General features: G+C 45.2%; 1 protein-coding gene across 14 annotated transcripts in view; it reads right to left on the bottom strand.

Moving 5' to 3' along the window:
* Window positions 1–42: 42 nt before the first annotated feature.
* Window positions 43–12,584, bottom strand: part of BMAL1 (basic helix-loop-helix ARNT like 1) — a 47,977-nt gene continuing 35,435 nt past the window's right edge. For 8 of the 14 annotated variants that reach the window (XM_021527552.3, XM_021527549.2, XM_021527554.3 and 5 more), the window contains 9 exons: window positions 11,207–11,356; window positions 9,236–9,482; window positions 6,038–6,144; window positions 5,544–5,694; window positions 4,888–4,976; window positions 3,917–4,025; window positions 2,106–2,199; window positions 1,079–1,181; window positions 43–741 (listed from right to left, as the gene is read on the bottom strand). In XM_021527552.3, the coding sequence (XP_021383227.1) occupies window positions 581–741; window positions 1,079–1,181; window positions 2,106–2,199; window positions 3,917–4,025; window positions 4,888–4,976; window positions 5,544–5,694; window positions 6,038–6,144; window positions 9,236–9,482; window positions 11,207–11,356 (1,211 nt within the window). In that variant the 3' untranslated portion in view covers window positions 43–580. The remainder of the gene's footprint in view (window positions 742–1,078; window positions 1,182–2,105; window positions 2,200–3,916; window positions 4,026–4,887; window positions 4,977–5,543; window positions 5,695–6,037; window positions 6,145–9,235; window positions 9,483–11,206; window positions 11,357–12,584) is intronic. The other 6 variants (XM_085579716.1, XM_021527555.3, XM_085579717.1 and 3 more) reach the window with 1 other exon arrangement.

The following is a 12,584-nucleotide window of genomic DNA, read 5'->3' on the forward strand; positions in this document are numbered from 1 at the left end:
CCCTTTTCCCCCAGGGCTAAAGAAATGATAAATACCAAGTGCTTCTAGCATGCACCTTCAGCAGGGTTTTATCAAATTTATTTATCAAAGTAAATGCTCCATCTTAGAACAAGGGAAACATTTATTTTAAAAATATTTAACTGTCTAATACATTACACTTTAACAATATTTATAGTAAAGGATTCTTACAAGAAAGAATAAACAGCTTTATGGTACAATTAGTATAAGAAATATCCACATGGGGACCGTTTTGCAGTGTAAAAACACACCATACATCTGAAATGGTCATTTGCATATAAAAGCTACCACTGATGCCAGTGAGTTGCACAGTGATTTAAAAAAAAATTCAAACAACAGAATCCAAAATATACAAGTATTGCAAGCTATACACAGCTAACCAAATCAACACAGAACACTGTAGCAGGTTATTCCACTTTGTCTGAAGTTACACACGGTAGGATGAGTTGCATTCTGACGCAGCTTTTATGAAGTTCCCACATAAAAGCCTCTCAGTCCCACGAGTTCCACAGACCGCAGAGCTCCAGCAGTAAATGCACTTGGCTGTTGGGGGCTGGGTGGTTTACAGGGGCCAGGGCAGGTCGCTGAAGTCCACGGGGCCGCCGAGCCCCGCGTCGGCCTCCAGCAGGCTCATGATGACGGCCATGGCCGCCTCGTCGTTGCTGGGGCTGCTGGAGCCCTGCTCCGTGTCGATCATGTCCATGCCGATGTGGGAGTTCTCCCCTGCAGGAACACAGCACGGCCAGCGCCTCAGGGGCTGCTCCTGCCACCCTGCTGCAGTGCCTCGCCTGGGGCACCCCTGCAGCTGGGTGGCAGAGGAGGGACACAACCCGAGGGCCAGAGTGCGCACACAGCACCCGGGAAAAGAGGCTTCCAGGCACTACCTAAGGACATTCCAGCATTAAGTTTATAAAATAGGCTGCCAGGTGCCTCTTTGGGCACACAGAGTGCCTTGTGCCTCAGATGGTGAAAGCAAATTACTGCTGAAACCAACCCTCTTGTTGCAGTGTGCATGTGTGTTCAGCTGGTACTGAGGGTGTTCACGTGCGAGTTCACTTACCCAGGATAGAGGAGTTGTCGGAATACGGGTATCCAGAATTATCCTGGATTTGCCCAGACAGCAGCCCAGCTGAAGAAATGTCTGGAGTGCCACCATTCAAGATCTTGAAAGACAAAACAGAAGCTCTAAAGCATGGTGCATTAAGTCTTAAACTGTCCTATACGGGAATTTTTAATATAGGGTAGATATATAACCCTGTGGTTTATAACAAATAATCTTCTAAATAAGGAGAAATATCAAGGGGGTGCTGAAAACACTCAATCCTCCACCTGCATTTTCCTTTATACCATGCCAGCAGCCCCTATTCTGTGGACATGTTGAATACTGTAGGGCAGAAGAAGAAAGAATAACTATTACCAGAATTGTAACTCTGTTCCAACCTGGAGTTTTATTTCAAGAACAAAGAGAGCTGAGAACAGACAGAAATATTTACTGTCTGTTCCAGGACAAGCAATTCTTACAAGCAAATTGTCATTTCTGAGAAAAAAAGGTTAAGAGTCTGAAGCAGTGCATAAGGATCTGGGTAAGTGTTCTTGCTTTGGATAAAACTTCCATAAGCATTTAGAGATTGCTGGAAGCAGCCAGGACAAGAGTTCAGGTAATGGCACCTGAGTGCTACTCAAGCAATCTCAGAGCAAGGCAGGTGCACAGTGTTGACTTGAAAACAACCTCTGAGCCCAGGCAAGCACCAGTTGTGCTGGCTTGTGCTCAGGAACACTGCTGGGATTCACTCAGGCACCGCCTGTGCTCAGTGCCAGCACTGCCAGCGTTCACCAGCACGGGCTGTCAGAGAGTTTTTGGAGGGTGGAGAGCCATGAGGAGAGCTGCTCCTTGCAGCTCTGCTGAAAACATCCAACCTAAAGGGCAGGTGAGTGTCAAACACTGCTGGAGTTTGGGACCTGCTGCTGGCTGCCCTTCAGGCACCACCTCAGTGCTTTGGCTCAGCCCCTTTTCCAATCCAGCAGCAGGAGCTGTTCCCTGAGCAGTCCCACATCCCCTGCCCCACCGTGGGGAAGCTTGTTCTTACCTTCTTCCCTCCTGGCGAGGATGTGTCGGGTGGGGGGGTGCTGGTGATGTTCAGGGGACTTGAGCCACAGCTGGAAGGTGATGATCCCCTTATCCTAAAACAGGCATTAAACAGGGCATACATTTACAAGCAACTCAGATACTTGGAGTTTTAAATGCTGACTTCAATATCAAGTCCCATAAGGTGCTAAAAGCATGAGGCTTCATTTTTGTAATCTCTCTTTTTCAGTGTTCCCTCACACCAGCAGGAGCAGCAATGCTGTTATTTGCAGCCAGACCATCAGTCCTGTGTAAATCCAGCCTGCTTGATCTGCAAGCTTTACCTTCTCCCTGTTTTTTTCCTGGACAGCCTTCACAGAGTCAGAAGGAAAAGGTCCTAAGGGGTCCCTAAGGGCTGCCAAGGAAAGCCTCATTTTTGAGTATTTTACTTCAATTTCCATCAGCTAAGAGTTCCAGCTGCCTCAGTCACAGTAACCCAGACTCCTCCAGTGAGCTCCTGCTGCAGAAGTCCACTGGACACTGGATTGTTTGTAACTGCTCAAAGCCACATTGTTCACTTCCATTTTCCACAGCTTGATCAAACATCATTAATAATGAATAATGTATTGACTACAGGACCAATGAATCTCCAGACTAATGGGAGGAGGGGTAGTTACAGAGAAAAGCAATGGAAATGGGATTCTTCTCCTTGGCAGAGTTCCCCTGGGAAAGCTGAACAGAAGGCAGCTTTGGAAAATAGTAACAGCTGCTGAAAAAGGACTGGAACTAACCCAGGGTCCGAACTGAAATGCAAACATGGGTGGCAACTGCACTACTACACTCACTTGGGCTAATTAAATGTTTTACAGCTACTAAAAGGGATGGTTAAGCTTAAAAGTAATGATTCAACCATGTTTTTCTTCTTCCCTCTTTCCCTTTTTTCCTATTCCTACAGAGAGGAATGAAGCCATTCCTGCTTCAGGCTGCAGCTGCCTGAAGTGAGGACAGAGGGAGTCTCTTGCCTGTAGCAGGAACAAAACTATGGGAAACAGACTGATTGTGTTCCTGGGCTGCAGCTCAGTCTGGTTAAATTGCTACCACCAAACATCTGCTGGGTGAGACCCCTTTTTTATAGGAAAAGGGAACACAGTTCCCAAGAGGAAATCAGTGGGGAACAGGGATTTTTAGCAAACAGAAATGAAGTGGTACCCATGGAAAGCAGCTGCTCACACAGGTGAGAGCACAAGAAGCAGCTGTGGATCCCCACAGTCCCTCAGTGACCCTGTGCTTGACCCAGCCCCACATCCTGACTGCCATGGGAAGGCCCCAGCATTGTGTCCTTGCTCCAGGTGCTGCAGGGGAACTGCAAAGCTCATCATGCACATCTAACAGTTCCTAAAGCATCTGAGCTTTAGGACTGCACAAAAACAAACATTGCTGTTTTGGCACACAGTCAATAGCTTCGGCATTTGGAGGTTGTGCCACTCACAGCCTCAAGGCACTGGGAAAAGAACAGTCTGGAATGGATTTGTTTCTAGGCAGCTGCTCTTTTAAACTCCTGTTTCTGGTAAAAAGGCCATCATCATCATCACCACTGCAAGGAAATGCCAGTATCAGTCTTTTGCAGCAGGAACCTGGAAGGCTGAACTTCCTGCCTTCCCTGTGGGGGCTGACTGCCTCAGGGATGCTGAACAGGAATCTGCAGCTGTCTCAGAAGTACAGTGGGATCATTCCTTATTCAGCTTGAATTAATTGCTCTTTCAGAGGAAATTAAGGAAGTCTAACTCCTCTTGAAGAACAGTAATAAAACAACTTCACACCATTTTCTCTCACCTGTGAATCTCCATGATTTCTTCAGCAATCATCCTCCCTATTTTACCTGCCCCAGCTCTCGTTCCACCTGGAATTCCAGGCACAGTGGGATGGCTCCTTTTGGGGCCACCTGAAATGAGCAGAAATGTTAAGTTCAGAGAAAAGCTTACAAACTTTCTCCACAGGGCAGCTGTGTTTAGGCTGTGAGTGGCTGCAGGATCTTCTGAACAGGATTTATTGACAGTTCCACCAACAGGTGAGTGACTTCAAATGGATGAAAACTCTGACTTGCACTGAGCTGTGCTGGGTTTCAGATGTCCCTCTGTGCTAGCAGGGACAGGACAGACCCCAGCTCTTAGAATCTGGCTGTTCTCTTTCAGAACTGAGCATCTGGTGCTACCTCTTGTCCAGAGCTGGTACAGCATGGCCTTGTCAGACCTGCCCTACTCTGTGCCCAAACAGGGTCTTCTCCAAACATGTTTGTTCTCTGCTTTGTGTGAAGAACTTGCCAGTGCATATTCCTTTCAATAAGTGATAAACCCAAGGTACCTAATGCCTGCAAATAAAACCCCTGCAGGTAACTGCAGGAATCTAAAAGTGAAGGGAAAGTGAGGTCTGACCAGTTAGGAGCTGTTACTGTAATGTGATTTCACACTTGCACAGCACTTGGGAGGTTGGAAAGAACACCTCCACTTGCACTCCCAAAGCACTCCACCTGGGAGGGGCACTTGGAAAGAGCCTGATATACTCCAAGCAGAGGCAGGAAAGAGGGCAGGAAAGGCCTTAGCATTGCTTATCCAGAATGGATAATGCTTCTGGAAATGCATTTTTAACAACAGCAACCCTTGGCAGGTGAGGCTCAGCCCCAAAGCTAAACCTCATTTTCCTTAGGATATTAACAAATCTCAGTGCAGAAGGGCAGCAAATGTGTGCAGGCAGGATGAGCTGCTCTCAGGGCAGGAGAGGCAGAGATTCCTGAGCACAGGAGTTACCTTCTCCAGCCTGGAGCACGCTGTCCATGCTGTGTGGGGACGCTGCCAGCTGGGGAAAGGTCGCATCCCCGCTGTCCAGGACCGTGGTGCTGTGGAGAGCAAGGATGAGAAAAATCAGGGACAGAAAACCCTACAGGTAGAAAACCCTAGCAGTGTTTAAAACCCAAGTTATGCTGCCAGAGTTTCAGCATGGAAGGCTTCAGGGTTTCAGCAGTGTCACCCCAGGGCTGGATAAACAACAGAAATCAACCACCCTGTTCCACCTCAAAGCGTGCAGTGCAGGACTCAACAACTTCTCAGCACAGAACTCCTCAACAGCAGCTATTCTGCTGAGAAGTCACCTCAAGAGAAAGGAAAAGGGGGGCAGGGGGGGGAAATGCCTGCCAAAGCAAAGAAATGCACATCCCTTAAGTTCCTACAAAGACCAAATCCCAGCTTTTCCCAAAGAAATAAAATATTTCCATTTTCTGCCAGCTTTAACAACCAGAAATTAAATTACTGCAATTTTTAAAATAAACCCCTTCTCCCTGGGGTGTTGTCTGGAGAAGACACCTGCTGTCAAACAGAAGGTGAGCTCATATGTAGGTCAAATCTCACATGAGAAAAGGGCAAAGCAATGGGCATTCCCAGGTGCCTGCTGAGGGAAAAGCACTTACGAAACGACTGTGTTTGTGGAGACAATGTATTCTACTTCTTTGGTCCAAGGGTTCATGAAACTGAACCAGCGACTCCGCAACGTAATAAAAGAGCCATCTTTTATTTTAAACTTGTAGCAGTTAGTTGTAATTTTTTCTCTTGTCTGCAAAACTGAAGACAGAGAGAAAGAAAGTAATTTGTGTTAAGCAGGCACCACAAGATAAGGAGAGCCCTTATTAGGGAAAACCCACTTAATTCCTCCCCACATCCCTCAGAAAAAATGCTAGTCCTCCCTCATCTCCCTCACCCATCCTGAACCTCAAATATTCCCTAGAAATCAATGCAAGTCTAAGATAATCACAATGTTTGGCACATACAGCACAATGCTCTTGACTACAGCATTTGCAAACAGCAAGACCCAAATCTTTTCAAGTCTGTTTGGTTTCCTTCATACACAACAACTGTTCCCAATATTTTGAACAAAATTTCTTTCCTGTATTATTAAGAGCCGTACCTTGTCTGTGACATTCTGCAAGATGTGCTATATCATCTTGATGAAAATATTCATAACACGAAGTACCTAGAAGTTCCTGGGGTAAGTATGCCAGGATGGCTGTTGCCCTGGGGAAGGAAGGGAGAGGAAGAAAATAAAGGAAAAAAAAAAATTAAATCTTTTCAAGCTGAAGTATCAGAGATTCTTAAAGCTCACACTAAGGCTGGATAAGGCTCAAGTAATGCAGAAAGGAATTTTCAGCTTAGAAGGTAAAAAAAATCCTTAAGAATACTATTTTTAATTCTCAGGTAATTAAAAAGGTACCTAACACCCAGAGCCCCCAGGTATTACATTTGACCTACCATCACTGAGGGGATGTAGGACTTTCTAAATAGCTTTGAAGATTTACTGTAATTTTGGGAATTTAAGCTACCTTGTAGCAGCCACAAAATAACATGAAATTTTCTTTCACAAAGTGTCGCTGCACAACAGACACCAAAGGATTGGAGAACTCAAGAGTGGGACAGAACAACACCACAGCAAAATCAACTCAGATTTTTACTTAGAAGAAAATTCTTAGAATTCTTAGAAGAATTTTCTTAGAAGAAAATTCTGTGTTTCTTAGAAGAAAATTACTGAGGGAGAAGTGAGGGTTCCTTGAAGAATCTGAAATAAGTGTCACAATTCCAAACCATTCCAATTCAAATTAAACATGAAGGGCAATAAAAAACAAACCCAAGTAGATCAACACCTTTAATCTCAAAAAAAATCCCAAATTAAAGATTATAAAATGTATAAATTAGTAAATATTAATAATTATGAATAAGAACAGAAGGAAAAAAGCTGAAGCACAAAATCTGTAGCATTTCAATGCGGGCCATTTTTGTATGTTCCCAAACACAAGAGAATTCAGCACCAGTTGAGGACACCTCAGATCCTCCTTGACAGGGAGATCAACACCCTTAGCCTTGAAGAAGAAAACAAGAATTCAAACTGACTTTTGTTAGGGTGAGCCTTATGCCAGGACACTCAAAACTCCAAGAAAACTCAAAGCAATCTCTAAAAGAACCACAAAGCAGTAAAACCTAGCCGGTCTTTAAAATGGAAGAGCTGGGAACCCAGTCAAGCTTATTCCAGTATTTTTCCAAGCACTGCTGTGGTGGGAATACCCCACACAGATGGGGAACCACCAGCATGAGCAGCTACAGGGAATTTGTCAACCCTTTTCTTTTCACAGCAGGATGAACAGGCGCTGTGGAAAGGAGAATCTGCACCAGATTACAGAGATCAACAGACTGAGTGCATTCAATATCTGACCATGTTCTATTATGCAAGGAAATTGTTTGTGTCCCTCTAGAATTTCATCCTGTATTTACTTCTTTCCTCAGCTTGCTTCTCCCACTTAACAAGACAGCTCTGAATCCTGAAGCTGTATCTGATGACATCTGTATAGATAATAAACTTAATTTTACTCTCAAATTCAGCATGCCGACCAATTAAAAGTCCTGAACAAGTAAGAGCAGAGATGATTCTCTTTAAAACTCTGCTCAGTGTAGCTGCCATTCCAACAGAGAACATTGTTAGGCAGTTCCCTGGCTGTGGCAGCCCAGCTAATTGCTACCTAATCCATAGCTGTGCTTCTCCAGGGACCATGAAATCCATGAAGACAGAGAGGGTCACAGAGTTTAGGAAGGTTTCCTTCCCGAGTTCCTTGGGCAAATGATGAATGAACAGTGCAAGTCTATATGAACAACACAAACTGACTTGGAAATAAATTGTTTTCAACTTTTACAGCTGCCTACATATTCTCTAGGAAAACCAAGGATCACTGGATGTCAGCTTCAGGCCTACAGATGAGGCTTTCTTCTAAATAATTCCCTTTCAAAGAGTCTTTTCAAGTAGCATAGGTATCCCAAGGACTGTAAACAACAGCTGGAAAGCAATTCAATAAAAGCATATGTGTTTAAATCCAATGGGTCAACACTTTCTGAGTCTCATTATTTTAGAAATGCCTTCAAACTACATCAGGGGAATAAGTCTGATCTTTTGAAAATAAAGATCAGACTTACTTGTCTATAAAGAAGGCAGAATGGCATTTTCTGAGCAACAGAAAGCTACGAATGCTCCCAGAGCGAGCACCAGCTCTGAGCACTCGGGAGTTGGAATTTTCAAAAGCTTTCTATCAAATTGAAACCAAAAACACCCAACCTAACCAAAAACCACAAACCCAACCACTCCACAACAGATAAGTAACATAAAAAAACCCATATTTTCTGCACTTCACTTCCTCCCATGACTATCCTCTACTTCCTCTCAAAGGCACTAAGGATCAGGTGAGTCTCCCCTGAAAGCAATTCCAGCAGACAGATGCTGTCAGAGTTTGGAGCTTGGGCTTTTCTGTGTCTCAAGCAGCTGAGCCAAAGCCACAGAGAAACTGGAACAGCCTCATCTGGGCAGTCTCAATGCCCCCTGACAAGGAAGGGAAGAAAACAACCCCTCTCCAACCAACCAACCAACCCAGGATAACCTCTCCATTAACATCCTTCAACCTCCTACTTTACCCTTGATGATCAGTAATTTTCAAAGAAGATTCAGGTCATATGTGCCTGCTACTGAAGAAACTCAAGCCCTTTCTTTTGGAAAAGGAAAGAATTAGCCTTTTAGATAATAAATTGACATTTGAAAGCAGATACCACATGGGCATAAGTTCTCAAACCGTTTCCAAGAGATAACCCTTATGAAAAGCTTTCCTTCTTACAGACACAAAGGGTCATAGAGAGAAGCATTAATCCAGCAGAACGTGTCCTAGTAAACAGTTATGTAAGTGTACATGCTAGCAAAGCCTGGCCCAGCCTCTGCAGTCTCTTAACTGCCTGCTGTTTGCAAGAGGTTTCAAGTAACAGAGGGAGCAGTTGGGGTCCAATTTCAAAACATTTTCTTCTGAAGATGACACACATACATAACCCCCTTAATGAATCGGCAGAAAGGATCCTGGTGTTATTCTGCCACCTCTTTGGAAGTTTGGAGGATTTTTTAAAAATTTAATCAGTCCCACTGAATTAATGCGTGGGACTGATGGTTGGCTTTGAGCTCCACCTCAAAAGCCAACTCAGTAAAAAAAGCTAAAAAGGGCAGCGATTTCTTTTTGCACTGCTGCAAGGCAAGCTGTTGGTGAGCTGGACAGTGACCTGGGGTGGGAGCTGCCAGGGGAATCCTCACCTCTGATCTACAAAGACGAACTTGCCGTCGATGGCGTGCCGGGACACGTATTCCGTGGGCTTCACGCGGATCTCGCCGTTGGCCGGCTGCGGGACCACGTGGGGATGGAGCCTCCCGATGGCAACCAGGCAGCTCAAATTGCAGCCCTCGTTATCTGGCTCGTTATCTTCATCCAGGCCCATCTTTGTTGGAGGCCAGCTTTTTAAGTAGCCTGTGCTATGAATAGTGCAAAAGCTTTTGCGGTCTGCTGTGAAAAGAAAACAAAAACAAAACAAAAACAAACCAAAAAAAAACAAACCAACAAAACCCAAGAAAGCAGTTAGGTCGTGGGTACAGCTTTGGAAAACTTAGCTCTGCCAATAATGCACATCCTCTCTCTCTTATGAAGGAAGTTTAGGATACTCTTCACTAAGGAGGGGCTGGGGGTGTTCAGCCTGGAGAAAAAAGGTTCAGGGGAGACCTGACCCCTCTCTGAGCTGCCTGACAGGAGGCTGGGGCGAGGTGGGGATTGACCTCTCCTCCCAGGCTACCGGTGACAGGATGAGAGGACACAGCCTGAAGCTGCATCAGGGGATGTTCGGGTTGGACATCAGGAGGAATTGCTTCACAGAAAGGATTGTTAAGCATTGGAAAGAGCTGCCCAGGGAGGGTGGAGTCTCTGGAGGTGTTCAAGAAGTGACACAACACCCAGTGCCACAGTATGGCTGGCCAGGGGGATGTTTGGTCAAAGGCTGGGACTCAATCTTGGAAACTTTTTCCACCCTTAATGACTCTGTGATTCTAAAGGATTTTTCAGCACTCCTGCTGTAATGCAGTTAATCTGAGATAATCCAATAAACAATTTATCTTGGCAAAACCACTGTTTATGCTGAAACATCACATGGCTCAGACCAATGTTGCTTACAGATAATTTTGAGCAGAAATTGCATCACATTGTATTATTTCAGCAAAAGATGCAAATAATACAAAGGAAGAAATTAGTAGATTAATAAATAAGCTGCCTCTTTCATCTTAACCTGAGGCTCCTACAAAACCCATGTTTGGCAGAACATACTCTGGGGTGTACAGGGGACAGCTGTACACAGGGGTGATGAAGATTTGCAGTGGCCAGTAAAAGTCAGTACCCAAAAGAATTTCCATTTCTCAGCACTGAGCAGGCCTGAAAACTCCAAGAAGATGACTTTCTTAGGCAGGTGGAGTAAAAGGCTTATGCCAGCTACACAAACTGGCTTCCTCAGCAGTGAGCACAAAAACAGGATCCAAGGCTGAAGCTGAGCCCGAACCTCACAGGGAGCTGGAGCAGCTGCCAGAGCCAAAGAATCCACCAAAATTATTCTGCTCTCTTGCCGTTCATCTTTTCACTTTAACTAACACCAAATATATCATTCACAGTACTCAAAGAAGAAGTCTTCACAAATTCTTTGAGAAGAAATCTTCTCAAAGAAGAAATCTGAGCTAAATACATATTCCAACACATCTACAATAATAGCCTGCAAAGGAGAAAATATTACCAGGACTGCTAAGGCTACAGGCAAACATTCCAGGTGTAGAAATGCCATGTTTCCAGTACTCAGAATGTACCAAACTCACAGATGAACTTAGAATTACACTCAATTTTTGAGGTGGAGATCCAGCCACACATCACTGGGCAGATGACAAGGAACAGCTCCCCTTTACTGGAGACATTGGCCAGGTGGTCAAGACTGAAATTGATCTGACCAATGTCTGAAGATGATGCAATAACCCCTCAGAGGTGTGGCACAAACTGCCTGAAAAAATTTCAAGAAAGCAGAGTGGAGTATTTGACTTTAAATGCTAATACAGGTGTGTAAGAGGTACTGGAGGAGGGGTGAGAGGGAGTTTGAAGAAGTAACAGACCTAGACACAGCTCAGAATATTAATAAAAAATTCATCCACTGCGAACGAGCGGCATTAAAAAATTATTCTTGGCAATAAAGGCATGATGGTTACCTTTCTTCTTGGAGCAGGTTGAAGGGAAATCCTTGTCCTCCACCTTGACAGAGGGCCTGTTGCACTTCATCCTGCAGAAGAAGGAGCGGCGCGCTCCGGAGCAGAGGCGCGAGGGCCCGGGCGTGATGTCCGTCTTCACTGGGAGCCCAGCTGGCAACAGCAGGGAGGGAGGGTCAGGAGCAGAGGGAACCACCCCACAGACCCCACCCCACACTGCTCCAACCTCACCAGGCCTTGCATCTCCTGCCTCTGAGCTTTTGGTGTGTATGACTGTGCAGGACCCAGCTGACCACACTGACACCTTGGGGTTTAGCTTTTTCTTTTTTCTTTTTTTTTGTTTTTCCATTTTGTGCTGCTTTGGTGTGTGGGTCTGGGTTTCATATAAGGGGATAGTAAGGTGTGGGTTTTCATATAAGGGGATAGTAAGGTGTGGGTTTCATATGAGGGGATGGTGAACTCTCTTCACAGAGCAGGGAGACACAATTCCTTCTCTAGCCAGGGACCCAAGCACAGCCAATCCAGATCTCAGGCCCAAGAGCACAGACAATGTGGACTGAAGAGAGAAAAAACAAGGGTGGGATTTCATGGGCTGGGGCTGTAATTGGACAGTGAACTCCAAAAATGTGAGATCTTGCGACCAAGCCCTCTTTTGCTTCCATTTTGGAGTCATCCGGGCAGAGCCATGACTGTGGCTGTGGTAACTGCCAGGGTATGGCTTTTGAAGGCTCTTCAATAAATATCCTTTTTATTCCCCTTAAGTCTGTCTAGCCTCTGTTCCAGCTGCTTAAGGCATCAATACCAACACTGCAACTTCTGACTCTGCTTTCTGCTGTTAGAACACTGAGGCCAGCTTGAGAACACGGGGTTCAGAGTGCAAAGATCAGCAAGAGATTGGACAAATCCACACAAGCCCTGTGATCAGCACTGCAATTTCTCTGAACTGATTAAAATTAGAGACATTACTTTTCCATAACCAGAGCAGAATTCCTTTAAAAGTCACTCAGGAGGCTCCTGACCCTTCAGACTGGCACTTTTCTATCACAACACCCTCCCAGAAAACACGTGTGCATGGAGAGCAGAAGAGCAGTGACAATCCAGGGAAGAGATGGAGAAAAAAAGGTAGCAGGGACCCACTCAGGAACTGCAAATCCCCAAGAATTCCAGTTATGACTCAGAAGTCTCTCCTGCCTTGCAGAAAGAAGTGTACATGAACATGCCCTAACAATAAATTCTGACCTTTATCATATTCTCATGGGGGATTCTTTTCTGTGGGAAAACCAACCAAAACACATCACTCTGAGCCACCAGCGGAGTGCTGGTTCCACCAGGGCTCTGGGAAGATATGAAATGCTCCCACAGCATGCAGCAGAAGCACAGG

The sequence above is a fragment of the Lonchura striata genome, chromosome 5 (assembly GCF_050655825.1).
Source record: "Lonchura striata isolate lonStrDom1 chromosome 5, ASM5065582v1, whole genome shotgun sequence".
NCBI classification, from domain to species: Eukaryota; Metazoa; Chordata; class Aves; order Passeriformes; family Estrildidae; genus Lonchura; species Lonchura striata.